The 27,355-nt window shown below is 44.0% G+C and overlaps 4 protein-coding genes across 4 annotated transcripts in view; 2 read left to right on the top strand and 2 right to left on the bottom strand.

The window, feature by feature from the left end:
- The window catches only part of LOC143425292 (uncharacterized), a 270,075-nt gene that overhangs the window by 58,115 nt on the left and 184,605 nt on the right, over positions 1–27,355 (bottom strand). The gene's annotated exons all lie outside the window — the stretch shown is intronic.
- Positions 1–27,355, top strand: part of Rpl27a (ribosomal protein L27A) — a 163,081-nt gene that overhangs the window by 61,803 nt on the left and 73,923 nt on the right. The gene's annotated exons all lie outside the window — the stretch shown is intronic.
- U2a (small nuclear ribonucleoprotein polypeptide A'-like U2A) overlaps positions 1–27,355 on the top strand; it is a 161,219-nt gene that overhangs the window by 118,493 nt on the left and 15,371 nt on the right. The gene's annotated exons all lie outside the window — the stretch shown is intronic.
- Positions 195–22,578, bottom strand: LOC143425652 (very long chain fatty acid elongase AAEL008004). The gene is made up of 6 exons (XM_076898620.1): positions 21,556–22,578; positions 14,224–14,296; positions 9,275–9,465; positions 3,345–3,482; positions 2,705–2,947; positions 195–2,635 (listed from the first exon to the last, which is right to left on the bottom strand). The coding sequence occupies exons 2-6, from the start codon at positions 14,282–14,284 to the stop codon at positions 2,288–2,290; spliced, it is 981 nt and encodes a 326-aa protein (XP_076754735.1). The 5' UTR covers positions 14,285–14,296; positions 21,556–22,578; the 3' UTR covers positions 195–2,287.

Raw genomic sequence — 27,355 nt, 5'->3', positions numbered from 1 at the left:
CCGGAAATAATATTTATAAGTTCGTTTTACGACTATATGAACAGTCTTATCGACGTTATTCTCCCTTTCGATCGCTCGCCTTTTACTTATAAACCATTTATTCAAATATCTCTCTGTTACGTCGTTTAAAACTTAGCGGTAATAAATTTTCATACACGAATACTTTCACAAGAAAGCACGTCTTTGACACCATTAACGTCAACGTTCCTTTTATTATGCGACTGATCTATTTCTTTGTAAAAATATACAACATTAAATTTATAGGATCGAATTGTGTTCTTCTTTTTTCCCAGATTTTTTTTTTATTTCTGTGCTGTCATAAATAAAAACCTTCATCTTTCCCGTAATAGGAAGAGTACAAAAGTTTGTAACCTTAACAAGAGATTTCATATGATTCCTAGATAAACGTTTTCTCTTTCCCTCTATGCGTTTATAACATATACGTATATTCGAACGATTGGCATTCGACTTTCTTTTTTTTCTTTTTTTTTTCATTTTTTCGTTCAATTTAACTGGTTCGACACAGGCGAACAAGAGATAAATTTCGTCGAGAGAATTTTGAGAACTCTTCGGAAGCTTGATTCTGTATCGACAGCTTAAACGTTCGCGGGGATGCCACCGAAAGGAAGGCGTGTCGCGTTGCTTTCCATTGCGAGCTGTAAACAAGGAAGAAAAAGAAAAAGAAAAGAAAGGAAAGAGCTATCCGGGTTGTCCATGCGTTACTGTCTTGACGAGTTTATACAAACGACGATCCGTTGGTTAAAAGAGGTAGAGAATCAAGCTCCGAGAGGGAGGAGCGGTAAGATTTCTCCTTTAAACGCTTATTTCTACGACGAACACCAAAGCTTTGAACACAATCGGGGCAATAGAGAGACAGAGTCGGACGACGATAAGGGAATATGGTAAATGGTATCAGTTTCGGTGCCGTCCCAATTAGAAATGCCTCGTAATCACGTACAACTAACAAACGATCACGCTCGCTCACACATACATAACGCACGCAATAAAACATTCTCAGTGATCGCATACGGAAAACAAAATGTCCCGACGAGGATCGATTTATTTTTTATTTCTTTTCTTTTTTTTTTTTTTTTACTCATCGTGTGCGCATTTTAAACTTGTCCGTTTATTTCCTCTGCTCTCATCGCGTTCCTCGGTCGTTCATCTCGTTCTTTTCCGCTTCTGTCCGTAAAGCCATCGACGAGGCAACGACTTTCACGATAATCCGCAATCCGGTTGCGGATGCGATTATACAAATCGGGGTACCTAAATGGAGTGCGGTCAAGCATGAAAACAACTATTTAGAGCGAAATTAAAGATGTTCCCGAAGCAGAGACGTTACGACAATAAAAACGATAACAGTGAATTCTCTCGAGGTCGTGTGTCTGAGATTCCAAAATGTGATCGATGTGTTTTCAACTGATATGATATATTTATCTCCTATATATATATTTTTTTTTTACATAAAATGGTATAAAAACATAAACTGTAAACAACGATTTCAACATTTCAAGTCCCGATTGTTCGATCCGAAGACGCGTTTGTCTGAAAATAAAAGAATATTTGTAGCAGTTACGGGATACATATCAATTCCTCGAATTTAAACGTCCGCGTCGCATTTACGTCGATAGGCGTTTAGTTATTAACTTCGTCTTAAACAGTTACCTTCATTTCCACCTGTAAATAGCAGAGATATTCAGGTATGACCATTTACGTGCCCCAATCTGTACAGTTAAATAGATATACGCAACAGTACGTGCAGAAGAGCCCCACCTTCCTTATTAATAATATATTATTTAGTAGTAGTCCTTATACATGTAACCCCGTTAAATTATTCCGTACGGCAAACGTAACCACCAGCTCGTTGATACAATTTAATTGTGAAATAATTTAAAAGCGTTGGCGGAAAAATCAAACGCGAGCACGACTGATCTCTCTCGTCGACGACTCTACGCGTGAACTTGAACACAGACTCCGCGGCGAATTACAACTAGCATAGTTTATTCTCGCGTATCGGCCACGTCGAAGGAAGAGGAGGAGATTCTTCCCCCCTGTGCTGCGATTCACTATTCATCGAATCAAGTCGATCAACTTCTGTATGTTGTGTCCGTGTGTCTGGCGCGTGTGTGCGTGTGTGTGTGTGTGTGTGTGTTTCAAACGTTGCGTAAGTGTGTAACAGAGTCGCTGCACGATCCTCAGAGTGCCATCGAGATTTAACGCATGATTAAACGTATCGCGTGATTTGGTTTCTCGATAGTTTACGAATTTTTCTCAATACCAAAATGTCCTAAGCGTGCTTCTTCTCAGTGTTATTGTTAGCAACGTAACCGTTGTTGGTTCCGTTGCTGTAACAGCTGTTGTATTCCTTGTTGTAGATCGTCGCGTACGATGAGACACCGTTCTGCCGCGGCGCCGAGTCCTCGAAAACAGGCATGCAAAAACCGCTCGAGCCGTTCTGCAAGCTCTTCTTCGCTGGCTTCTGTCCTTTGTCTACGTATTTAGCTTTGTAAAAGTCCGAAAAGAGACCTAAGAAAAGCACACCGTGTAAACCGATCCAGATCATGAAGCTACGTGGATAATCGCACTCTGTGAAGAGAAGCTGGAACTGATGCATCATGATCAACACGAATTGCACCTAAAAGAAGAACAAGTTTCAGACTGAAGTATCGTACGTTTTCATTGCGGATCGTTAGCTTCTATTTACCATTTGAAAAGTAGTCAGGTACTTTTTCCACCAGATGTACTTCTGATACTCTGGACCCATCGCAGCCACCATATAATAGAAGTACATTATTATGTGAACGAAGGTGTTCAGCAGGGCGAAGAAAGTGCTATGGCCGCCTGGCGCGAACTTCAGACCCATCCATACCGAGAACGGCATTATCCCATGGTGGATCACGTGAAGCGTCGACACTTGCTGGTTCTTCTTCCTCAGGATGAAAAAGAGCTGCAAGCATAGACATCTTTAAGGAAACTGGGCTCGAGTTTAAAAAAAAAAAAACGTAAACTCGCGGTAGGGATCATTTCTATCAATTACCGCCAGATTCGCTTAAGCTTTGACTCTAGCATAAGAGAAGGCGCAAGAAATAGGCTGCTGCTGCTCGAGGTAGCTACCACCAGCGAGAATCTCTCTCCAGGGACACACAAAGTTAGTAATACGGGGTTGAACGCGGCAAATTAGGTTCGGCAAATAGGCGAATCTCGCGGCATTGTCTATGAATTCTATAGGACGTTACTGGTCTCGTAACAGCAGCCGCTCCGAACGATCTCGAATGACCTGTTTCTCTAATATCTACTCCTATATTTAAACGACGTGGCATTGAATGGCCGATGAGGATACTCACGGTATCGAAGAACTCGGTGAACTTGCTGATGTAATACCACCAACACGTGTTCGCCATTCGAAGGGCCATGGGGTTGTTCGAGTAATCGACCGGTTGGCATCGGAAACTGTATCCTTTCGCCCATCCGCTCATCAAGTACTGCAAGAAGTAAACGGGTGAAAGTGAGGAGAATAAAAGGGTGGGGGGCGGGGTGGATTAATCGGTAGCTGAACGAGGACTATTACGAGGCAATGACAATCAGCATCGTACAGAGCGCGATCGGTGGCTTTTCACCGTGAAACTCTCGTGTCCCTTCGCTCGCTTCGCTTTGTTCGATCAAGAACCCGGCGAAGCCGACGAGACAAAAGAGTCGCCCGCCGTGTTTCCCTCGCAAGACGACTATTCTCTGCTATTTCGAATTCTAAAAGCCCGCGCGCTCCTTCGAGAATATTACGGACAATGCCGGCTGTAGTCGGTTCCTTCCACGCTTTCGGCCGTGTTTTCGCTATTTTTTCGCTTTCCCTTCCTCCCTGCCGGCGAAAAATCAGGCCACGCGGTCTCGCCGCGACCTTAAAACGCCGCTATCGATTCGCGGGCACAAACCGTACCGCGATTAACGCTCCGTTCTCCCTGCCTCTCTTTACCTTTTTTATTTCGTCCCTCTTTAGCGGAGGTTCTCGCGCGGATCGCCACGAATCGATCGATCGATTATTGGACGCGATCGCTCGATTCGCGATTACCCTTGAAATCGGCACGCGCGTCACGCTAGCGAAATATCGCGAGAAACTAATTGGCTAAAGTGGCGCACCGATCATGTTCAAACCGAGCGTCGGAACGTTATCCGCGAAGGACTTTTTCGCGCGTTCTGCAGAAACTCGAAACGTTCAAATTGTCTCATTAATTCGCATTTTCCGATTACAACAGACGTTGGTATAAAGGGCACTTAACGGGTTCTATCTAATCGCTAACGCGACCAAATTGGTACTCTTCCCCCCCCAGCGTAATTATTACACATATCGGACTTCTCACGAAAATTATAGTCGATGAGACAACGGGATCGTCGGATTAATCTCCCGTTGATAACGATAGAAACGATAACCTTAGGTTACGTTCAGAACTATTTATTAACGCGCGAGACTGTCACTGTTGTCGTCGTTTATCTATCGAGGAATGCCACGTATTTCGGAACCAAGTCACGGTTAATGCGTGGCATTAAACGATAATACGCGGTACAGACAGCGTTCAGTAGAATTCGCATTTGTCAAAAACGATGAATCGTTTTTGACAAATGCGAGCTCGTCGACGATAAAAATTAACGGCGATATAATGTGGCGCAAGTGGCCGCGGCCAAACAAGATAAAACGATTCAATTAAGATTAGCGGGGAACATTTTTGCTGGGCAATAGATTGTGATAATTGCGTCAAAATAAAGTGTACCGTCGCATTAGTCAGCGGACGTTTCCGTGGCCCATTAAGGACAGTGAAAGGGGGCGGCATTGCGCACAAACGAAGGATGTAGCGTCGCGTGCAATTTAATTTATTTTAAGTCCAGCCTGAAAAGGCACGCCACTCGAAACTTCCCGTGGCCTTCTGCTAATTTTCTTATCCCTTTCGACGTCAGCAATTATCATCGATTAAACGAGAAAAAAAGACGAAAAAAATTCACTGTTCATCGATGCGTAGCTAATAGCACGAACGAAAAAAAAAACAAGAAAGAAAGACAAGCTGTCGCTTCCACTTTCCACGGTTTCACGGCGATCCTCTCCGTCGCATCTCGTCTAGTTGCGTAATTCGTGTGACGCGCGACATCCGTTTCGCGGCGATTCGATTGGTATCGTGGACGCTAGGACGCGGCACTCCATTAAACTTGACCGTGTTAAACAGAGAGTCAGGAAAGCCGCGGTTGTAGTTGAAAGCGTGGGTAGTCCGGTAACGAGAACACGATGCACGTACGCGCGTATACCTACGTACGAGCAGAGAGCTGTGTGTCAAGGCCGCGTTGGGCGTGATCTCGCGATAAACACCGTACGCACTCTATCAGCCTGATTTTTCGCCCAGACTCTATCGCAATTCCTCTCCGGTTTCCAGATCGTTTCGCTCCGCCCGTAAAACGAAGAGTACGACGACAAAACGGAAGGACACGTCGCTGCGACTGGCCGTGGCACGTCTCGAGGATGCCAGGAAGCAAGGTTTTTCCGTGGCTCCTATTCGAGGTTCCCCAGGATGTAAAGCCGCGCGCGTGTCCCCTTAGAAAAGTATATTACCGACACTGCAGTCAGTCTGCGGTCGCTCGGAGGTTGAACAGAAATCTGAACCGATCTCGCGCGCGATATGTTGCGCGATGCAACCTTCAATTGCGCCGAATGGCTACGATATTGCCCAAAATAGTTAGTATAGCTACGTTTCCACGGGAAGTCGTCTGATGGTATCCGATGTTGCTCGCAGGCGTGTCTAAGTCGAGTTTAAACGACGGCCACGGACTTTCCTGCGTTTCAAAACCGTTTCGGGGCGCGTACACGATTGAAATCGATGTAACACAGTTCGCACCCGCTTCCCGGGATACGTGTCGCTTTGGAATCGTGTCATCGTGTCACGAAAATTACCGGCGAAGCTCATTACGGTACTCCGCATAGACGGTCCCCCTCTAATGCTAAAATCGAACAGTCGAGTTGGACCTTCGCCGTGTATTAATGGCACTTCTCCGGAGACGAAGGACGAGCGGCTGATACGTTCCTCTAAAAGTGTCTGCCTGACTCAAAGGAGAAAAATGTGGAATAAAAAGAAAAAAATTTAGTTGCGGGGAATCTCTGTGGGAACGGAAGACGCGGTCTGTTCGACCAACGACGGATTTGTTTGATCGACATTTGTTGATTCGTGGGATTACGCGTTCAAAGGTGGACAATCTCGCGTGCGCAAGTATAATCGCGACAAACACAGGCGAATATTTTACGGAGGAAACTTTTCGTACTCGAAGGCTGAGGAACGCGCATAACGCGTCGTATTTCTTTTTTCTTATTTGACTAAAAATTGTTGAACGAAGATATCCGAGTCCGAGTAAATGCACACGCTTGATCGATTATTATTCGAAAATATCGTCGCGGACGTAGCGACGTAGGTATGCACGTGCGATCGAGTGGCCGCGTGAATTACGCGTAACACCGATTAAACATCGACGCGATGGGATTATCGCGGACCATACGTCACTCGCGAATCATTGAGCCGACAATTCGTCCGGTTAATTATATCCCGCTGATGTACGCGTCCCGATCGGGCCGAGTCGGCGAATAAATTTCAGCGACGCGCGCTAATCCGGGATTGCCACCCTGGGATAAACCGCATTTTCTGCGATCGCGAACGGCAACTTTCGGCCTCCACGTCGAGCCGGATGCGGCCGGCTTAGAAATTTCGACCAATTCTTATTAACTTGCCAATCGTCATCGTTCTATCGGCAACCACTTTCTCTTTCAAAGTCCATTCCTAAACTCTGCTGCGTAACTCGCACGTGTATGTTTCAGCGTAACGGCAAACTTTTGTTTCCTCGATAAACGAACTCCGTGTAATAATAGAAGGCTGGCCAATGGTCAAGTCGGTGGAACGTGAAAAAAACGTCGAATCCACGGAACCGATAAGCTACCTCGTTAAGTGTGTAACGTTTCTGAAGTCTGATATGAACTTGGTTGAAAAACAGGGGGACGCAGAGTCGCGGCTCGAAATACTTGGAAACATTCCGAAAGTGAAAAATTGGTGGAACGTTCGAGCTTGCAGAGGGCAATAAAGCATTCAGGATTTCACTATTAGAGCGTTAGTGGCGCTTTACGTGACGCGCAGCGAACAGCAATACAGTCCTCGGGAATCGGGAAACTTGTCCAAGTATCTGAAACATTGATCTCGAAGGTGGGAGAGGCGCGAAGCGAGACAAATTGCAGGTGATATCGAACCGCTGCATACACGGGTGTAAAGTACACGTCGGCTGGTTAGAAATTTGTCTACGTTTTAATTGGAGCTTTTTCGAACAAAAGACACTTCGAATAGTGTAGTGCATTCGGGTAAAAATAGATCTTGCCGCTCGAGCTACTTCCTGCGTATCTGTTTCGCCGCGTGGGTAATTTTTTAGGGAAACAAGTAACATCATATCGGCGAATGTCTTGCCGCGTTTGCACATTTCATTTGAATGCCATTAGACCCGTTTGTGATAGCGCGTCGATGGAAAACGGAACGTCGAATGTGCGGCTTGGTAACCCATCCGACGATTTCTCTATTGCCGATCTCGATGGCGGGCGAAGCTACTCGAAGGTGTGCAACGATTTTACGGTATCAATTTACGGTATACAGTATTCTTAAACAAGTTTCTAGTTGCAAACGACTATCGATGTTTCTCGTCTACTCGAAAGACTCGCATTCTCGCTACATGATCAAATCCGATGACGTTGGCCGGATGTTCGAAGATGGCTCTCGACGCCACTTCATAGTCTTCGATCGGCTTTAATGCGCGCTCGTCGAGGCTATCTATCGGTTCTAGATAGCCGAGTACGAATTTCGAAATTCGTTTCGGGGCAAATTCAAGCGAATCTCCGCACGGCATCGATCAAAAGAAAAGAAAGAAAAGAAAGAAAAGAGGCGAGTGACTAGCGGTAGCGGTGCCGTCGATTTCTGATTATCAGTCCCAGTGGCCGAGTGTCTCTGATCATCAGAACGTTTTTAATCGTTACCGATACGCAGCCGAATAATAATTGGATCGACGAAAAAACGCGGAGAAAGCAACAGACGTGCTCCTACGTGAGTACGATTCTCACGAGATAACTGTACCTGGCCGTGCATGCGACATACTAAGCGCGAATCAAATACGATCGGTATTTGATTAAATACGCACGGGGGCATTCTTGATCGTCGTCAGAGAGGCGACGCCGGGGCGATTCCGAGCGTCGCGCGGACAGGTTCTATTTTCGCGAAACAGAAAATCGATCACGTCTGATTCCGGTCGAGTCTTGTGTCCCTTGCCCTCTAAACCGATCAATTATCCTCGCCGGTGGTGACCCAAATCGGAGTATCGGCTCCGATCCTTCCTATACAGGTCGGCGTAAACCACTGACTCGACGTTATACGCGCATTCCCAGAATATTACCAGACCTTGGTTACATCTTAAGAGCGTTGCGAGAGAATTTCGGAAAGCGTCGAACCGTTTTGTAAATTATAGTTTATTTCGAATGTTTAAGAACCGTTAACGGAGTTGGAGCTGAAAGATCGACGCGTTTCCAGAGAATTTCTCTGCGCTCGTACGTGGCAGGGGGAATCCTCTGGGTAGTCGAACGGTCAAACGATCCTGTTTCACGGCTATCGGCGCGTCCATCTGGCTGGCCTCGACGCGGGCGCGGTGGAAAACTGAGAAATGCAAATCGCGGCACGGTTCGTCGTCGGCTCGCGCGAGCTTTTCATCGCCGCGACGAATTCCATCGACTGGCCGAGGGAATGGCTTATGCAAGCCACGAAGCGCCGCGTCGTAGCTAGCTGGCAATAACTTTCACGAATAAGGGGCAGTCACATCGTTGCCGATACTGGTTATTAATTATTCTAGGCGGGACCGAGGATAGGTCGAAATGGGATTACTTGAACGAGTTTGCCGGCGGACTAAATGAGGTACAGTCGTCGCAGTGCGTTTCTGTGCCAAGGTGTGTGTATGTGGTAGAAATCGTGGAGTTGTCCGACATTGAGAGAGAGAAAGAGAGAGAGAGAGAGAGAGAGAGAGTGAGTGAGAGTGAGAGGCAGAGAGAGGGAGAGAACATACACCATATATACATACAAAGATGATACAATCTATACGTACGTGTACAAGGGTGCGCGTTCATCCGAGGGTAAAACTATCGCAAACCGGTCTCGAAAATTTTACTCTCGCGCGAACGAGCACCTCAAGGAAAAGGGACGAGAAGAGAGAAAAAAAAAAGAGCAAGACGAACCTCGTAGAAGATCCATGAGGAGAATATCGTTTGTATAAAGTTGTACGTTATCAGAATTCCCCGAAGATTCAAAGGCTTTTTATTTTCCATTAGCTTCGGTCCCAAAACCTTGCTGAAATAAACGTAAGACAGGCATATCGCTATCGTCGGAATAGGACTGCTCATCATCAGCCAATGGTTCACCCTGGGATCTAGAATCAGAGAAGATAGTCACCGTTAGAATGAATGGCAACTGGTGGAGGCCTGGTCGTTTCGTTCGATAAACGAAAGTAAGCGCGAGTAATTAGTCGTGACAGAGAAATGCGAACTCTTAAGTGCTAGAGAGGAGCTTATCGGCGGTGGTACACTTTCCGACAGCTCGACAGCTGGCAATCGGCCGTGATTAAATCCCCAGAGCCCGCTCGGGATTCGACTCGTACGGGGTTAATTAATATCGCGCTCGATAGAACGGATCGTTAGCAACGATTCTTCGGGTCCTCGAAATTAAAGGGACCAACTGCTCTATCCGGCGTGTCGTGTCATAGTACAGGGATTCGATCGGTGTTCTCCATTAAGAGCCAACGGCTGAGCAACTGGAGGACTCCAATCCTCGCATCGACCAGATCCGCGCGAATAATCTAAGTAGGAGAACCGCGCGCGTCCACTTCGTTCTTGACTACCGCTAATTAAATCTCGCTCTCCTGCTCCTCTTGGTAATACATCGCCTTGTTTAATTATCTTTACCCACGGCTACCGACGATCGGTGGAATAGAAAACAATCGTCGTTACTCGTCGCGTCATCTTTCCCTCCCGGGTTTCCTTATTTTCCGTGGCGTCGCGCGTGCTCGTTACACGGCACGGTAACCCTCGTTATGACGATTTTCCTGTCATTAAGCGATGATAAAGTACGGGCTTCCCGGTTCGTTAACCTCTTTGCACGGTGATTATTTTTAGAAGAGACCGGAGTGATCCGATACTGAACTCTTTTGCGTGTATCGGAGAAAATTGAAACTGTTAGCACGCCGATGTCACGGTGTTCAAACAGTAACGCGAGCCACGTTTAACGGGAGCGTTCGTGTTTTATAAAAGAAAAGTTAATCGAACGTTTCGCGTAGGCACGCGCGGGAAGAAAGGGAAGGTATTCCCAATCGATGGGACGATTTAAAGCCTGCCCTGCCCGCGGTTTAACGAGTCGTCGACGATGTACATTACGATTACAGTAGCCTGATTAAGAACAACGGCTACCGTCGTGAACAATGGCCAATTTCGCGCGGAAGGGTGAAACGGAACGTACACAACGAAGAACGGGTTAATTATTCCGATACGCGGATAAGTTCAAAGTTTGAAACTCCTGTTAAAGTACATAGAAGTGGGATACTCGAATGCCAATTGGCAACGCGAGGTACCAAGGGGAAAATCTCACGATGTTTGTCACCTGTGCAAAAGCCTCGCGTATCGTGGAAACCGCGACGAGATCAAAATGTACGTTATCCTGTCTCTCGTACGCGTCGACGAGTCGGGTTTCCGTTTTATGATTACGCGATAATTGTACGATGTGTCCGTACGAAATTACAGGGTACGCGGGTCGTTCGCGATCACCGTTGCGTGTAAAGTAAAACTTAGTGGACGAGCGACTCCTATTCTTATTAATTACGGTTGGCCAAACGTGCCGGAAATTTCTCAACGCGTAGAGGGAAGAGTAGGCAAACGGGAAATCGCGTGTGTTTTTTTCGTTCTCGTCAGGGCGGTTGTGGACATCGGCGAGGCGCGATTTCTTAAGGACGCGCGTCGAGGGACCCGTCGTCTACGGTTACCGTGGTACACGTCGGTTACGTAACAATGAAAATAGAGAGCAAGGTGGCATTCCCTGTTCGTAAAAGGCTTGTGGACGTTTTGCAACGGGGGTATTATTATATGCGCGTTTAAATGTGGAGCAATCCATGGCGTGTGTCCGCAGAAGTTGGTCAGAGGAGTTACGCAATCGGCGAACGCGGTGGACGCGCATCGCGCATACCTGATGCACCGCGATATTCAGTATTGTGCATTTCCGGTCAGCGGTGAGAATGATCGCGCGTAATTTATTTTATCAATCGAACCGGCGGACGCGTCAATTTTGCGAGCCGATTCTCCAACGCCGCTTAATCCGTGTAATCGTCAAATGTACATAGTTAAGAGGCATTGCCTGGACAAACAGGTAATTACAAAATGGATGGGACGTCATACGCATCTACATATGCGCATATATAGCGTGGCTGACTTCCTTCGCATTTACTCGTATTTCACTTGAACTGCTTGAATCTGCATAACTCAATTCTATAACATATAGACTTCTCCGTTCTTGCCTCATCGACGGAATATTTTTCGAAAACTCTCTCTCTCTCTTCCTCTTTCTCTCTGTATATGCAAACATAATCGACGTTTAACCAACGTCTCAGATTATTATCCCAACTGTCGCGCGTTTTATTGGAAATGAAAGAGGCTTCGATTACGATCCAACGTTAATACATATCGTACCTCGTTGATAATCATGAAAAGTTCCATTCCACTTGGACGGATACAATTATCAGAAGTAATAGATCAAATACTAGTTATTAAGTAATCGCCTCGCTCGGCTTAATAATTATTTTCTTAGAACTGACTGCTTTTTTCGCTCGTAAAAAGTTACTGTTGAAGTATATTTTGTATAAGATATCGAACGGCATGCGTTGCTCGTATTCCGCGTAACAATTACGTCATGTGTAGGTTTGGTGATTCGCGAGAATAGCCGGTGGATTCGGTCGGAACAGATGCGAGACGAGAGAACGATTCTCGAACGTGGAAAATCCAGCCAGCCAGAGGAACAGCCCTCTCTCTGCGTTATTCCTCAGCCTGGGTAAATTTCTCGGGCATTTCTTCGTTCTTTTTTCTCCCGTTCAACCCTCCGCGGGTGGAGCAGAGGCGAGCGCGACGGACAGAGTTCAGGAGGCGCTCGCCAGAACTTCCGGTGAATTACCTCCGCGCTCGCGTCACTCCGTGAACATCCACGCGAACGCAAGTTAGCTATTTCCATCGTTCCATCAATCAAATGTTTTTATCCGGCGTGTAAACGACGTAAACGTTCCATGACGCGGATACAGGAAGGCGGAATTCAATTGTAGGATTCGGAAAAAATTGATTATGCATCATTGTCGCGAGCAGTGTTGCACGCTCGTAAACTGGAACGATTCTACTCGAATCTTTTGACGCACGGAACTGTTTAAAGTCCACCGTAAAGTCGAGCGAAAACACTTTGATCACTTTGGAGGAGCGTTTTTACATTGTTGAGCGGTTTGGTCGGGAAAACGAATACTCTTCTAATGAGCACACGGGTCGCACGTGCGCGCGCGCTAAAATCCCGGCATGATCTTATTATAACCGGCACAGTGGACGCGATCACAGCATCGAGGACGTTTAGCCGAATAAGCATCGGATGTAAATGCAAGAACGGATTCCAGTGGCGCGGCAGCCTTGGTGTAATCAAGCAGGGACGTGTCTCTTCGTCTACACGGGACACGATTAGCGGAAAACACGGCCTACTGGCTTGCCGGTATTAAATCGATAATCCACGTACCGTGTAGCATGGGAACGTTAAAAGAGGGCTGGTAGATTCAAGCCCCTTAGCCGCTCGTAAGTCTAGTATACAGCCTTGTAGCGAGTCGGTCAATGAAGGTGTAGAAAATTGACTAACGCAATCGCCTCTAGATGAGCGTTCAACCCTCCAACGTGACACGAAACGTCGTCGAGGAAAAGACGAACCCGACCGATAGCACCCGTTGTCGAGAATCAGCTGATATAATTGTAGATTACGAGGTTGATAATGGGACGAAAATTGATTGTTTCATAGGAAATGGGGTAAACTGCGAGCGAAAAACACGGTGAATTGGTTACATTCACCCAAGAGAGCTGTAAAATAGTCACAGCACAAACAGTATGCACATTGGACTATGATATCAGCATTGGTCTCTCCAATAACTTTGCCAGAACAGCCAGCACAGTTGCACAGTTCTGTTGGAACGGAATTATTACTGTTCCTCTAACAGTGCTTCTGTTGTCCAGTTCGCTCTTTCGTGCGCTTTTGGAGTTTACCAGTATTTAGGATAAATCTATTGTATTCCCTTGAAGAAGTTGGAATAAATGCTTCGTACTCTCTCTCTCTCTCTCTCTTTTTATTTCAGCAATCTCTTCAAAACATTCACAAAACGATAGAAAAAAGGACGGTGGGAGCAATCGAGGGCAAGGGAGGGGAATTGTTAAGGAACCGAGACGAGAGCACTCGGTTTGCGTGCGCTACGAGTGAATCGAATCCGTCTGGGAAATGCTGACGCGTACGGATGTCAGTTTTTTCTTATTTTTATTTCGCCCCTCGTTTTCGTTTGGCCAATATTCGACGGCTGGAAAGTCCGCGATGACACGTCGACGTGAATGAAGCTTCACGGGAATTTCAGGTGGCTCTAAGGGAAAATTGGGAACAAGACGGAAGACGGCGTTACGACATTTTATTGACACACGCGCGGCTCCGAGCAGCGAGAGGGGTCATTTTGAAAATATGCACGACGAACACGCCTCCGCTCTGGCCATCGCACCTGGTGCGCCGCGCTCCTCGAGTCACGCATAGATTCGTGTCCTCGTTCGAAAGATGTTACGAAAGCGAACTATTCCACGCATTTCTCCGCTTTCATCACCCACCAAATAATTATCGTTCCAACGAATTATTTTTTTCTATAACGTAAAACCAAGCCTAACTTCCCGTACGTTCTATCATTCCGGCGTACATTTCCGTGATCGTTTTGAAGTGCCAGTTGCCTCGTTGCGTCGGGTGAAATCGGTGTGACGGTGCTTTCGATACATCGTCCACCAAAATGAAGAAAGAATTTGAACGCCACGCGGCCGATTTATTTATTTTCGCCGTCGCCATATACTTGTTTATCGTAACGAAAGAAAAATCGTCTTACCGGACTTGTTATCCATCAGGTCATTGTACCCGTGCACCAGATCCGCCACTATTGTTGTCATCTTGGCTCGAGTCTGAAACCAAAACAAAACGGTCTCTTTTCACTCGACTCTGATTGTCAATATCGAGAATAACGAGAAGCCGTAGGAAATTCTTTAAAACCTCCCACTGCGATCCTCGCCGCGACGCTGAAATCGCTCACGCTTTTCAATCACTGGGCGAATAAAACGTTGCGACATTTCCAACCGCGTTACTGGCGAATAGTACTCCATAAATGCGAGTACGAATACGATCTCGACTAAACGATATTGATTGACGTTCTGTGATTATTGGTTGGAACTAGCGCGAGGAGAGGGGGAGAAAAAAAAAAAAAATTCCAGACAAAATTCCGACAGGTTTTAACGATCCTCGAGACGGTAAAGAGAACCGTTCTCGACGAGCAGATGCGTAAAATGCAAGTGTAAACAGGCGCGCGCGCGAAATCCATTCGTTTTACGCAGTCCGTGCGTAAAGTGGTTTTCGCGGAAGTATAAAGGCGCATCGATCGCTTTGCCTTTTAAATGCGCCCGTACGGATTGTCCGACGTGTTTCCGGGTCGTCCGTCAGTTGCTTTCGAGAAAGTTAGAACGACGGTACGTTGGATCGTCGCTGGAAACGTCGGATTCTCGTACCGCTCGTCGAACAACGCGCCCTTTTCCTCTCATTTCGTCCCTTTTCATCGTTCTCCAAAATAAAACCATAGAATCTACCATCGATAGGAATATCGCCGATACCTTACCACCGTTATTCACTTTCATCGGTTCATATACGTACGATGATACGAAAAGGAAAGTAAAACTGGTTGGAAAAAAAAGCTGACCGTAGCGAAATGAAAACATTGTGCGTTGTAGAACGCGGATATGGAAATTTCTAGCTTTTCTATGAATCGGAGACTGTAGTATACTACGGTAATATAGAATACTATCGCGGTTTTAGATTAATTTAAATCAATTCGAATTTGATTAACACCAGACTCCATGTCACGATCGGGTCACGATTGTCGCGTGTTCAATGAATGCGATTTATGGATCGTGTTATTCGCGGGAACTATCTTGTTAACAAATTTTTTTTTGACGGCGTTACAGTTGGTATCGTTGGAAATAAGCCGATTAATTGAAAACGAAAGAGACAGCAGGGTATCGGGAGGACTTGGTCTGATCAGAGGAATGCGCGGGGCGTAGCTGACCAATCGTGGCGTCACGTGCTTCGATAAAAGGCCTCGTATCGAGAAGTTTAACGAACTGTGTACATTGCGATTTTTCTGAAAACTTGTTGGCAGAGTTGCACAGTGGGGAACACCAAAGTACAAGTGCAAAAATCACCAACAGTAATGACTCGTTAATTGCTACCGAAAAAAAGGCCGCGTGCTAACATTCAAAGTCCAAGTTAATTTGCATTATTCATTGATGTATAATAAATGTTGGAGGCATTTAAATCAAGATTTTAAGAGGTTGTAAATTATTGAATACGCGACTGTTTGCCGCTAAGTAATGGGTTATTAATAATTATTCATAACCGATGCAGGCATATTCCCCATAAAAATTTTGCGTTTAACGCGTACAGTGCATAGTTCGAAGTTAAGACCTCGATGCCCACCGCTGCAAGGCCATCAGGTATAACATTAAGGCTTACTCGTGTCGTTATCGGATCTGGAAGACAAACGGCCTTTACCAACCGCAGAGATATTGATTTAACGGTCGTTAATACAAGTCGATCGGAAACCACATTTTGGATTCTTGTTTACCAGCTACGGTACTAAGGGTATCGTAGTTTTATACAATCGAGAATAAAAAAAACACCTCCAAGTAATCATACGTTTATAAAAGCTAAACGCCCGTGCTTTACAGTTGGAATGTTGTTTAATCAATTGTCTATCTTTGTAGCGAACGTATGATGCGTATATATCTACCGTCGAACGACGAATTACGAATTAATTTTTCTTTTTATCACGCTTTTCTTTGTCACAGTGCTTTACATGAAAAAGTATGCTAATCAACTCGACGCTTTTCAAGTTTTTCCTATCAGAGTAAACGATACCGTGTAAGGATAAAAAATTACTCGATTCCCAAAGAATATGTACCCGTAATAAATATAAAAGTCCCGCTCTCCTCGATGTATCGACTTGGCGGGGTCTGTTCTCTTCCTAGCTGTTAGCTGGTGTCCGTTGTATCGTTCAGACGGAGTCAGAACAATGCAAAGCGTAGAAGTAAATAGACAAAGATCGACGCGAACTTGTCATCGAATATTAGTGCTCGTCCCGTTCGTGAGAAATCGCGTGGGGACGCGCAGAACGTACAGGTAAGTAAGATCGTTCGAGATGGCAGTGACAAAAGTGTGTGCGCGAACTTGTGTTATCCTGGTGAGAGCAGGAACGTATTTAACCTCAAAATACGTGCTACGTGTAATCGTATGCCACGTGTTCACCGTTTACGTGTGTGTTTCACTCTAAAATCATTGACGGCGACGCTTTACCAATTTATACTTACGACCGGGAACAAATTTGCAACTAATTTGCAAGTCTACACCAAGTGAGGTTACGATATACAAAGAGTGTGTAAATATGGGTGGAACTTCAAGACGTCCATTAGGTACTTGTAATCGGCCCTGTTCATATTAAGACGATTCGAAGCGGATTATGGTGACGTGCCACGAAGTTGAGTTCTAAAGTTGATGGAATTCCGGCGACTTGATCATATACGAACGAGGCTTTACATAATATTGACTTTATATAAACTTAAAATTTGTAGACATTCCAAGGCGAAAAAAAAAAAGAAATGTCGAAGCTGATTGTGAAAAATAAAGGTGGGAAGGGGGGCAGGTGGAGGGAGAAAGCAGGAACGAAAGAGAGGGAAATGATGGATAGATGTACAGAAATACAGGAACCCGTGGGCAGACACAAGGTGGTGGCGAGAAAGTTACGAAACACGTGGTTACGTCGAGTGGAGATCAACTACACCGGATAAACGAATGAAACTGCCAGGTCGAAAACTATTATTCGTCTGTAAATTCGTCCGTTTCGCTTTTCCCAGTTTCTTTTCTCGATTTTGCGCGATTTTGCTTTCGATGCGTAGGATGGTGATCGAAGCAGGTTCGACTTTATCGTTCCGATTAGATTTGAAAACCAACATGAATTTCCTGCGATTAACACGGTAATGATTAATCTGTTGAGCAATCGAGGTAGTAGGTGCCATAACCGCGTGTATTTTACTGGACCGCGGTTCGTATCAATTTGATAAAACGTATTGTTTTCAGAATTAGATTAACGCTTAATTTCATTCTTCGAACGGTATTTTTAGACGCGTAATCAGCTACCAATTAAGGACTTAATGCGCGCGTTATCACAATTGAAAAAGAATATTATTCATCGAGTGAAAGAGATAGGGATGAATATTATTTTTGCCTTCTTCTTTTCGTTTCTATTAGTATACCGAGAGGATCGGTATTTTGCAATGTTTCAGTGGTGTACGATGATTCTGTCCCTCCAAAGAAGAAAACGCGCGGCTCCCTAATAAAATACTTTCTAAACGGTATTCAAAGTTCGCCGGAAGAACTGAAATTCTCGTACGAGTCAGCTTTCCCCAAATATTATAATTCATCGATTCGATATGTTCATCTGAAAATTGACCAATTTACGAGTGTTTCGATCTCGCTAATTAGTTGGTACGAGGATACGCTTGACTTGCAATTGTTGCGAGTTAAAGTAAGAAACGTTAGGGGTTAATTTGCGATACATCGCCGATTTCCTTTCTCAAGGTGTTTTAGGAAGAAGGTTTCGGTTGAGCAACGCGAAAGCCCGTTCGATTTGATCATGAATTATCTTCACGAATGAACGATATTTCCTATGAATAAAGGAACTCTGCTAATTACTTCTGCTTACTACTCTGCTTATCTACTCTGCGAACTATGTTTTATCATTGCGATAATTATCGCTCTGTCCGTATATTTATCTGTAATATACGTCACATTGATTAATAGATTTTTAGTGATTGAAATTGTAATATATACATATATGTATATAGGATATATATATATATATACATATGTATACCAAGTAGCGAGCTTTACAAAGCGGAAATTGTACTGTATTTACTACTGCATGGATTAATGAATACGAGTGCCTATGCTTATTAACATAACCCGCGCAATTAACCGGTAATTATTCTGATTTGTACATATTAAGTTCTACGTTCCGCTCGTTTCAAGGCGGTCGGTCAGATGCATACGTGTTAACGTATATTTGAGTTCGACCGAATTCAGTCTGCCACAGCGATCATTTTTTTTTTTTTTGGGTGCATCAAGGACGGGCAAGTACTATGGATAATTACGTGTAGAGAAAAAAATGTAAATCGAACACGGGGAAATTGTCTCATCTGAATTCTGAATAAATCGTAACGAAGAAAAACTCGGAGGAAAATTGTGAACGCAATCGTATTTAAATCTCGCAGCGTCGCTGGATCTTGTCACGCAGGGGGTTTAAATTGAAGTTAATCTATGGCATCACGGTAAATGTTACTTTCACTGACTCCGCGTACATATCCGATGTATGATGTAAAACCTAGATCTAGAATGCGATTACATCTTCGAGAAACGCAAACGCAAAAAAACAGGAAAAGACACTCGACCCCAAGCCAGGCGCGACACGTGCGTAAATTCGTATCGAACACGCACGCGGCGAGTTTCTCGCATCGCGTGTATAATTTACAGCGGAGCACGTGTCACCTAACCGAGCTTGGTCATTTTGGTATTGATTATTTTTTTCCTTTCCGTTCGAGAGACGACCCTAGTTCGACCGCGTAACACTACAGTTCCCACGTAATTCGTAGAGCGTGCGTTTCGCGGTTTCGATTATTCGAACGAACAAAGAGTCAAGATAAACACGCGGTATCGCGTTCATCGGGCTTGTTTGCGTGCTCGTGAATTATCAGTTACACGGTTACCAAAGATTCGGCGATCGATTTCTAGGTATCCCACGGTGAGTCAATTTCACGATCTCGATGATGGGTTGGGCGGTCGAAGGGGAGCGTTCGCGCTCCTCTCGATACGATTTCCGCGAGGAGAGAATAAGAACATCGCCGTTTTAAATTGTCACGTAAGATTCATCGATTTCTCGTCGAACACGGACGACACGGGTCACAATCTTTCCGGGCATCGGTTCCTCTCCTCGCCGAGTCGAGTCGAGTCGAGTCGTCCCGGAGGTACAAAGTAGGTCGGTCGACGGAGATGCAGCTTCGTACGAAATACAGGAGGCGAGTTTCACAGTGACGCGAAAGAATGAAGCTGATCACGTGAAATTATTCAATTTAACGATGACGCGCGGCTATTACGTAGCATTTCTCGAGGACGGAGAAAGTAATGGTTGCCCGGGCGGAGTTGCTTAAACGGTATTTACTTTCGGACGAGAGGCTTTCCCATCAGTTTTTAGCGGACGGTCCTGTTCCCTCGCGAGTCGAGATGCCTTCGCGCCATTAAACGGGAACGGCGAACTCGGAGTCCGTGAAAAAAGATTTTTCGAATGTAGAAATGGTGTGCGTCGGTCGGAGTAAAGGCCAGTATAAACTGAATTTCATACGGTCTTATTGATTCCTTCGAATCCATTGTGGTTCTCGGATATATAACAAACAATTGCTTTCTCTGTCTACCAGTTCTTCAAGCATCCTCGTCCTCCTTCTGTGTGGCGGAAGTCGGTAGAGAAAAGGAAGTTAATTATCGCGACACTTCGAACAGATATACTCTGCTAAACGTGCGCTTTAAGATGTGTACGGTTGCCGATTAGAGACGGAGAATTTATCGTTTACTTTGAAGAAGAAAAAGATTGATAAAGATCCTCGAGCTCATTCTTTGACCGAGTGCTCTTTAATCTGACGGTTAATACATTTTTCTCGCTGCGCTCAATTACATCGAACTTTCAATGAAGGTTACAATTTTTTTGTTTGCATCGTGGCTCGATCGAGGTCGGCAGCGTGGCGAAATTTTTCCAATGGATTTGCATTCGTAAATAACGTGATCGACAGACGTCAGAGCACAGACGATATTGGAAAGAGTGGACATGCGAGTAGGTAACTGAAACCGACACCTCGACCAATATCGTCAGTTTCTAACAAAACACCGCGCGCAACTCTCTCGTCCATCGCTTTATTATTCCGTCAGGTTATTTTAGCGCACAATTAAAGGTGTTGCGCGCGCGTCTCCTAAAGACGAGAGAGAAAGCGTCCGATAGAGAACGGTAAACTTGTTCGCGAGCAACAAGAGCCAATTGTACCGGAAACGAACGTAATGTCGCCGAGTATTATCATTTTCAAACCTGACACGTTCGCCGGTTCGCCTTCGAAAGAATTATTAATTTCTCGTAAGCGTGCGGAAGAGCGCGTGTACCGGAAGTAACGGCATCGGAGTCGAACCGAGCCGAACGAAATCAGCTGCGAAATCACACGGAATGCGTGATGTGCAATTTCAACCGGATTAAAAAGCCGGAAAATGTCTTCTAGCGATCGGTTACGGTCGATTTATTTTTGTTCGACCAGCTAACACGATCAGTGGTAAAATAATAAACAACGTCGACGCCAAAATTCACGCACTATCGACACAGATATCCCGTCGAACATAAACATAGCCTATGAATCATAAGTTGTACGAAATTTTCTAACGTAGCCCCGTCACTGTCCCCGATCACGATCTCGTGCAATATATTCGTTCACGTATGATTCACGTCCACACGGAATGTTTCGAGATGCAACGACCAACGACCGAGTTTTCTCTTTGATATTCGCGATTGTCGCAGGGGAAGGAATCGAGCAGTAACCGACCAACGTTACCTATTTAATCGAGCCGTCCAGGAGATTACGTTCTTTGAGATAATAGATTACGTTTAGTATCGATAACGGTAAGTCGAAGATATTGAAAAGGAGGAATTGTTCCACGTACGACGAGCACTGTTCGTCGGAGGTTAGGTCGTAAGATCGTGCATGTCGAAGGGATGCGAGACGGACGGTTTTACTTGGAACATTTTGCCGGGAAATGTAACAAGATTTTCGTAGCTATCGATGCCAGGCAGCCGATAATTTTCTGGTCGATCAATAAGAACTGCGAGGGGGAACGAGAAGATTGGATTTTGAAAAGAAATCACGTCGGTCGGTACGTGTGATTTCGCTTTGACGAGGCTCGTGTCAGAATCGATTACGGGCCGTCCTAACCTCAAAGGACGCGCCGGCACGCCTCAATCGCATAGGACGGTACTAGATAGATTAATTCGCGAGCGAGTACGGTAGATGAGAAGGCAAGGCAAGGCAACACCCACCTGGTTTTCGTCGTTGGTTCTTTCTTTCCTCTCCTGTTCGGCTATCTTTTCGTCTGATTAGCTAGCCGCAGCACCGTGTTCACCGACTCGACGACGGGGTCTACCCGAATTTTCGCACCGTTCTGTTTTCCTCTTGTCACCTGACCGATGGTACATGAAATAAGCACGTTGCTCTTTCGCGGTAGCGGGGGGAAAAAATGAAAAATGTGGCAAGTTTCCAGTATATCCTCGTAACGTTCCCCGTTCGTTAGATTTGTATCGGGGAGCGTGTCGGAAAACAGGCGAAAGCGGTCGGGCCGTCTCGTTCCGTTAGAAGCGGGTAAACGCGAGTAAGGATGATAACTGCTCGTCGCCAGTGTTTTTCATCGACGTGTCTTCTTCCTCTTCTCCGTCGCGAACGCGTATCACAGATCGTAAACGAAGGGAAAGGCAGGGAGGGCAGAAACCGAAACAGAGGCAGAAGGGAAAAGATAAGGGAATAAATAGCAAGGGGGAAAGAGAAAAGAGAGCAACGTTAAACCTCCACAGTTTCCTGTGCACGCGGCCGCACTTGACTGACGGTACTCCGTTCCTTTTTGTACACTCTAACCGCCAGTCGTTTTCCGTTTACGTTATACCTATACGCCGCCAGTCCACCTCGCTGTTGCTTGCCTTCGCCCTACTCCTGCCCAGGATGCTTCATTCTACCACTATTCCTCTCTCCTTTTTCCCTCGTTCCTTTCCGTTCCTTTCTTTTTCCTTCCTTCTCCGTTTCCCTCCCACTTTCGACCAACTGCTCGTAACCTGTCACTTTTCTGCGTGCTCGCATACGGATCTCCCACCTCGCTCTTGCCAATTCTCCATATGATACTGCTTCCTTTGCCAGCACGCCGTTCAACCGAATCCGATGAACCGAGTCTTTTTAAAAGGGGGAAAGGAAAAAACGATCGCGGCAAAGATGAGGACGACGACGAGGACAACGAGGACGACGCGACGAGAACGATGGAACCGAGGACCGGACCGCCCGTGCCGACGACGAAAGGTACTGCCGCCAACTTGCCATCTCGCGGCCGCTGCCGCAACCTCTCGCGGATGGCTCTCAAACCGTGGATCTCGACCATTTGTTATTTCCTTCCACTTTTTTCCTTCCTTTTCTTATTCTATTTTCCCTTTCTATTATCAGCTGTTTCCTCGCCTTTCCTCGTATTCGCTGTTCATCCGTCGCCTTATTACGAGAGTCGAATGCAAAATATGTTAATATCAAAATGCATTATGCATGCCGTTTGATAGACGATCTCGATTAGTTACGTACTCGTTCTCTGTAGTAACGAGATATGTTTAAAGGATTATACGTGCAATTAAAAGTATCGAATGTAGAGCTTGTCTACGAACAATTTATTCGTTATCGTAGAAATCTGTTTACTGGTAATTAACAGTAGTAATTTAAACAGGCGACTCGACGAAGCACCAATGGGAAGGTACATACAACGAATCAGGATGATTCATTTTAAGCGGGAATCGTCGCTAGAGTTTAGTCGATTGCTTGCAAAATTCTCGTTAGTTTCTCTCGGCGATCTATTTCAGGTTAATTCTCTCGAAAGAAATCTAATGTCAGTCGATAGTCCGTCCATGATAATTTATTTAGAAATTTAAGAAGCAATTTATCATTTTATAGAAAATAATTGTTAGAAAGCTGTCGTTAGGATTCATTGTTTTTTCTAGTTATTAAATCATCATGCGTAACGCGTTCCCGTCCTAACAGATTTTGTAAATCAATGTTTATTGCATTGTATTACGATCGAATATTTAGTTCTTCGACGTGAAACAGGCCGTTGCAAGGTCGGGAAAGTGGCCAATTGCTGGTTACAGGCCATATTTGTAGAGATTAACCTACTTTGAATTCATCTACTATGGCGGTAGCCCCTGTGGTATAAAACATTGCATCACACACTTCCTTTGAATTTCTCTAATTCATATATTTCGAGTCATCTGTTTGCTATGAAGCAACGCGATCATTAGACATACAACAGAATTAGTCGTTCGTCCACGAACCAGGTGACCGAGCGGTATATTCCTTAAAAGATTTCAAATATTTTCTTTCATCTTTATTGAACTATACACCACACACGCAAGAGGTGTAGAGTAAATTGTTCGCGTGCATATTTATCTCATCTTGCCAGCCATTTACACTTCGACGTTTTCCTATCCTTTTGCACGATTTATCACGTTCGTGACTGGTACCTATGTCACTCGTATATTTTTTTACCGTTGTTCATCGAGTTCGAATTACTTCATTTTTCTTCTAGTTTAACAGAAACTTTGGGCAGCTATTTCGTTCGCATTTGAATCGTTAAACGGCGATGAAAGAGTAGACGGACGGGAACGAGAGCGATTCTGTCTATCGGTGAAAGAGCAGAAAGTGTAATGCCGTGTAACAGCCTTGCCCGAGGTTATGCAAGTCACGATTATCTTAGTCTCGACGATCGGCGAAAGTGATTTTTATCTGGTTTGCACGGTCACGAGACGCTTGCTATTTCGTTTCTCTGGAAGAGGCTGCTCTCCGACTTGTACCGTTCGTCGGGTTTAATTATATTGCTTGCGCATTTCTCTTAAATAGATTTTGTCATTTTTTTTTCATCTTCCGAGACTTCCGCCACACTGACTTGCAAAACATGCGTCGTTAAAATGCTTAAGCGAATTCTTAAATTTAAATTAGTCCCAAATTGATCTTTTACTGCGAATATAAGTAAGTCTAAAGTACAAAGCTGTTTATGGATGACACGGATAAGAAGTAAAGTTACGATTAAATTTTTCCCTTCCCGTCGGCTGATTTTGTTGTTATACCGAGCGACTGATAACTTAACCATTGATCTCATCAGTAATAGTAGAAAGTTCAACTATTATAAATGGAATTGCGTTCAAATCCAATAATGAAAAGGATGCGTGAATACATCGTCCTCGTTTGAAAGGTTCTCTTTTGAACTCGAACGATGCCAAAGTGTTATGAGACAGGAACAAAATGTTACCGTTCAGACGTGATCCGAGAGAGTGGATAGCTCTGGTAGTAAAGTAATAACGATACTTTCACAGTAAGGGTTCAAGGTTCTTCTCCTCCTCCTCCATGAATCGACGTTGTTAAGTAATTTTCGTTGTACGCGTTGTCGATTTCGGTTCGAAGTTCTTCAGATTACAAGCATTCTTTCTTATTAAGTTGATTCCCTTCCTATTAATCGCAAACATCTGTTTTGCATTTCTCTACGCTTGAGCGAGGCACAATGGAAGAAAGCAAACATTTCTGATTAGTTTTCTAGGAAGTCGCTCCAACGCGGCTTCGAAAAACACGCATCCGTGAAAACATTCGATGACGCCGACGCGGTAAAATAAAATCTTGTTGCGCGTCGAAAAAAATTCAAACGCAAGCCAAATTAGCATGTTTTCACCTGGTCAACGGGCAGCGATGGTGCAGCTGGGAGCCTCGTGACGATTTTCTCGGAACGAAGTGCCAAAAAATTATCGTTTCAGCGTGTGATGTCCAATGATTTCATCCGAATATTTAAAACACGTTACATTAAGGAGATGGCCATCATAAACGCAGATTTCGTGCCTCGGATAGCAAATATTTTTGTACATCATTTTTAGTTAAGACCGCACGGTCCTCGAAAATGTTCTGTGTACAGTGGATTTCTTGACTGAAATCAATGATGGTATCCAAGAGGATGTTTTGTTTCTGATTGAACTTTAGAATTCTATATTACTTTTATTTCTATATGTTGTCACAATATTTATGCTAATTCATCCACAATACTAGAACTTTAAATATTATCAGACTGCTCACGATGTGATTACGTAGTTTGATTATAATTGGCGTATGCAAATGTCGTTTTAAGCATTGTTAACCTTTGATTCCATCGTTTCCTGCTCAATATCATACCAATGTTTACTATTTTAAGTAGGAAATACACTGTGGATCACGACACTTCGTTTTAAATGCTTTAACATTCTACCAACGGTGGAAAAGTACTCATTATGAAATATTTATTATTCGAATCCCTACATTTGTTATTGTAATTCCGTATACTACTCTGTAAGTGGAAACGTACATCGCAACAGATTCGAAAATATGATCGCGAATATAAAACATTGAACCGAGAGGAAATAGTTCTCGCGCAAATGTAATATCGTTTTTTGCATATTATTTATGGTGAGTCTTGCATAATCGAATCGTTCAGCATAATTGATGAATTATTTAAGGGTTCTGACGCAAAAGTGATATTACTTTCTGATTCTTCTATTTCTTATGCACATTTTAATGTATTTATTTCATATGCCACACTTTATTGTTCCATACTGTAATATAGTCGGTTGCACTTTATTTTCGTTTTACGGACATGCATATGAAATAATTAATAAATAATATAGAAATGATTAAAATTGTAATTATATCACACAAGTTATAAGGAAAAGGGAAATATGTGGGAAACAGAAAAGTAGGAAATCATTGTTCAGATCACTCTTTACCTTTTTCTGTTAACGTTTAAGTTAATTTTCTTTCTATTATCTCCTGTTTTATGGAAGTTTCAACGATTATTGTACGGCTCTGAACTTTGTCTTTCGTTATTTACGGTAATTGTTTAATGCCATTCAACAAATTGGATAATTTCGTATTATTTCTTGCAAATTAGAAGTCTATTCCCTTGTTTTGTACGGTTAAAGCACGCGTTTAACTATCAGCGTTCATAATTTACGATCATTGTAGCAGCGTCATTTATCGATTCTTTTTTTGCCGATGATTTCGCGCAAATAAAGTCTATTTTTTTCTACAATGAAAAACAATATAGGTTTCTATAATAGTTGACATTAATGAGAAATATCGCTCGACCGAAACACGTGCATTTTTTTTTCGTCCGCTAATATTTATATTTGAGAATTAATTGTGAAAATTGTTGGAGATGAACTGACAACATTTTCTATGTTTGAACCAACTATATTCAAATCCGGTGAAGTTAGATTAATTGAAATTGAAATAATGCAAATTTTATTCATTTTTACCTCTCCTGATTAATTCATGTATCTTCGACTATGAATGACAAAAGTATAATATACTGGACGCAGTGCATTAACATGTATAGTAATGCATTAGTAAGGTAAATGCAGTTTATCCGTAGCCTTCTTTATGTCGCGTGGCTCATGACTTTCTCCGGTTGCCACTTTCACCAATGAAAATTAGTACTGTCTGGTTTGTTCGTTCCTGGGACTTCACAGTAGCCAGATCATCTTTATCGCTGGTGAAAAAGTACGAAACGATTGTGAATTAACCGAACATCGTTGTGTTTTACTTTTCCATCGTTTCTAATCTCAAACGTTCCTACATGCGCGTGAAAAGTGTTTCGTATATTTAAAAGATCCTTTCTGGTGTTTAAATCGGTTCTCTTCTGATAATACCTCATGTTGTAGATAAATAAGAAATTTCATTTATCCGTCAGCTAACTCCGTCAAATCTTACAGTGCACGTTTATGCCACAAGCGGTGATGTACACGTACAATGTAGACTTATCCGAACATCAAGAGTTATACAATCTCGTTACCATTCTTGTGTCGCTTATAAACGTTACCGATACAGCGTAGAATAAGATTGCAGTGCGAAAGTAGAGTGCAAAGCAGTAAGGACCATCGGCAAAATTTGTAAATTACCAAAACTTTTATCCCCTGTTTAACTAATTATTTTCAGACGTGGAGGGCAACAAATTTCACAATAGCATCTTAATTCACTAAGCTTTCTCTTTCCTTCTCTCTGCTGCTCTCTTTCATCTTAATTACAGAA

The sequence above is a fragment of the Xylocopa sonorina genome, chromosome 7 (genome assembly GCF_050948175.1).
Source record: "Xylocopa sonorina isolate GNS202 chromosome 7, iyXylSono1_principal, whole genome shotgun sequence".
NCBI classification, from domain to species: Eukaryota; Metazoa; Arthropoda; class Insecta; order Hymenoptera; family Apidae; genus Xylocopa; species Xylocopa sonorina.
Note: the sequence above shows the minus strand (reverse complement) of the source record. Positions and strands in the feature narration are given on the sequence as shown.

Coding starts and splice junctions, on each gene's coding strand:
- LOC143425652 (XM_076898620.1), bottom strand. CDS start 14,284: ATGACAACAATAGTGGCGGATCTGGTGCACGGGTACAATGACCTGATG. Junction 9,466..14,223: donor CCTGATGGATAACAAGTCCG/GTAAGACGATTT, acceptor CTCTGATTCTAG/ATCCCAGGGTGAACCATTGG. Junction 3,483..9,274: donor CCTCATGGATCTTCTACGAG/GTTCGTCTTGCT, acceptor TACTTCTTGCAG/TACTTGATGAGCGGATGGGC.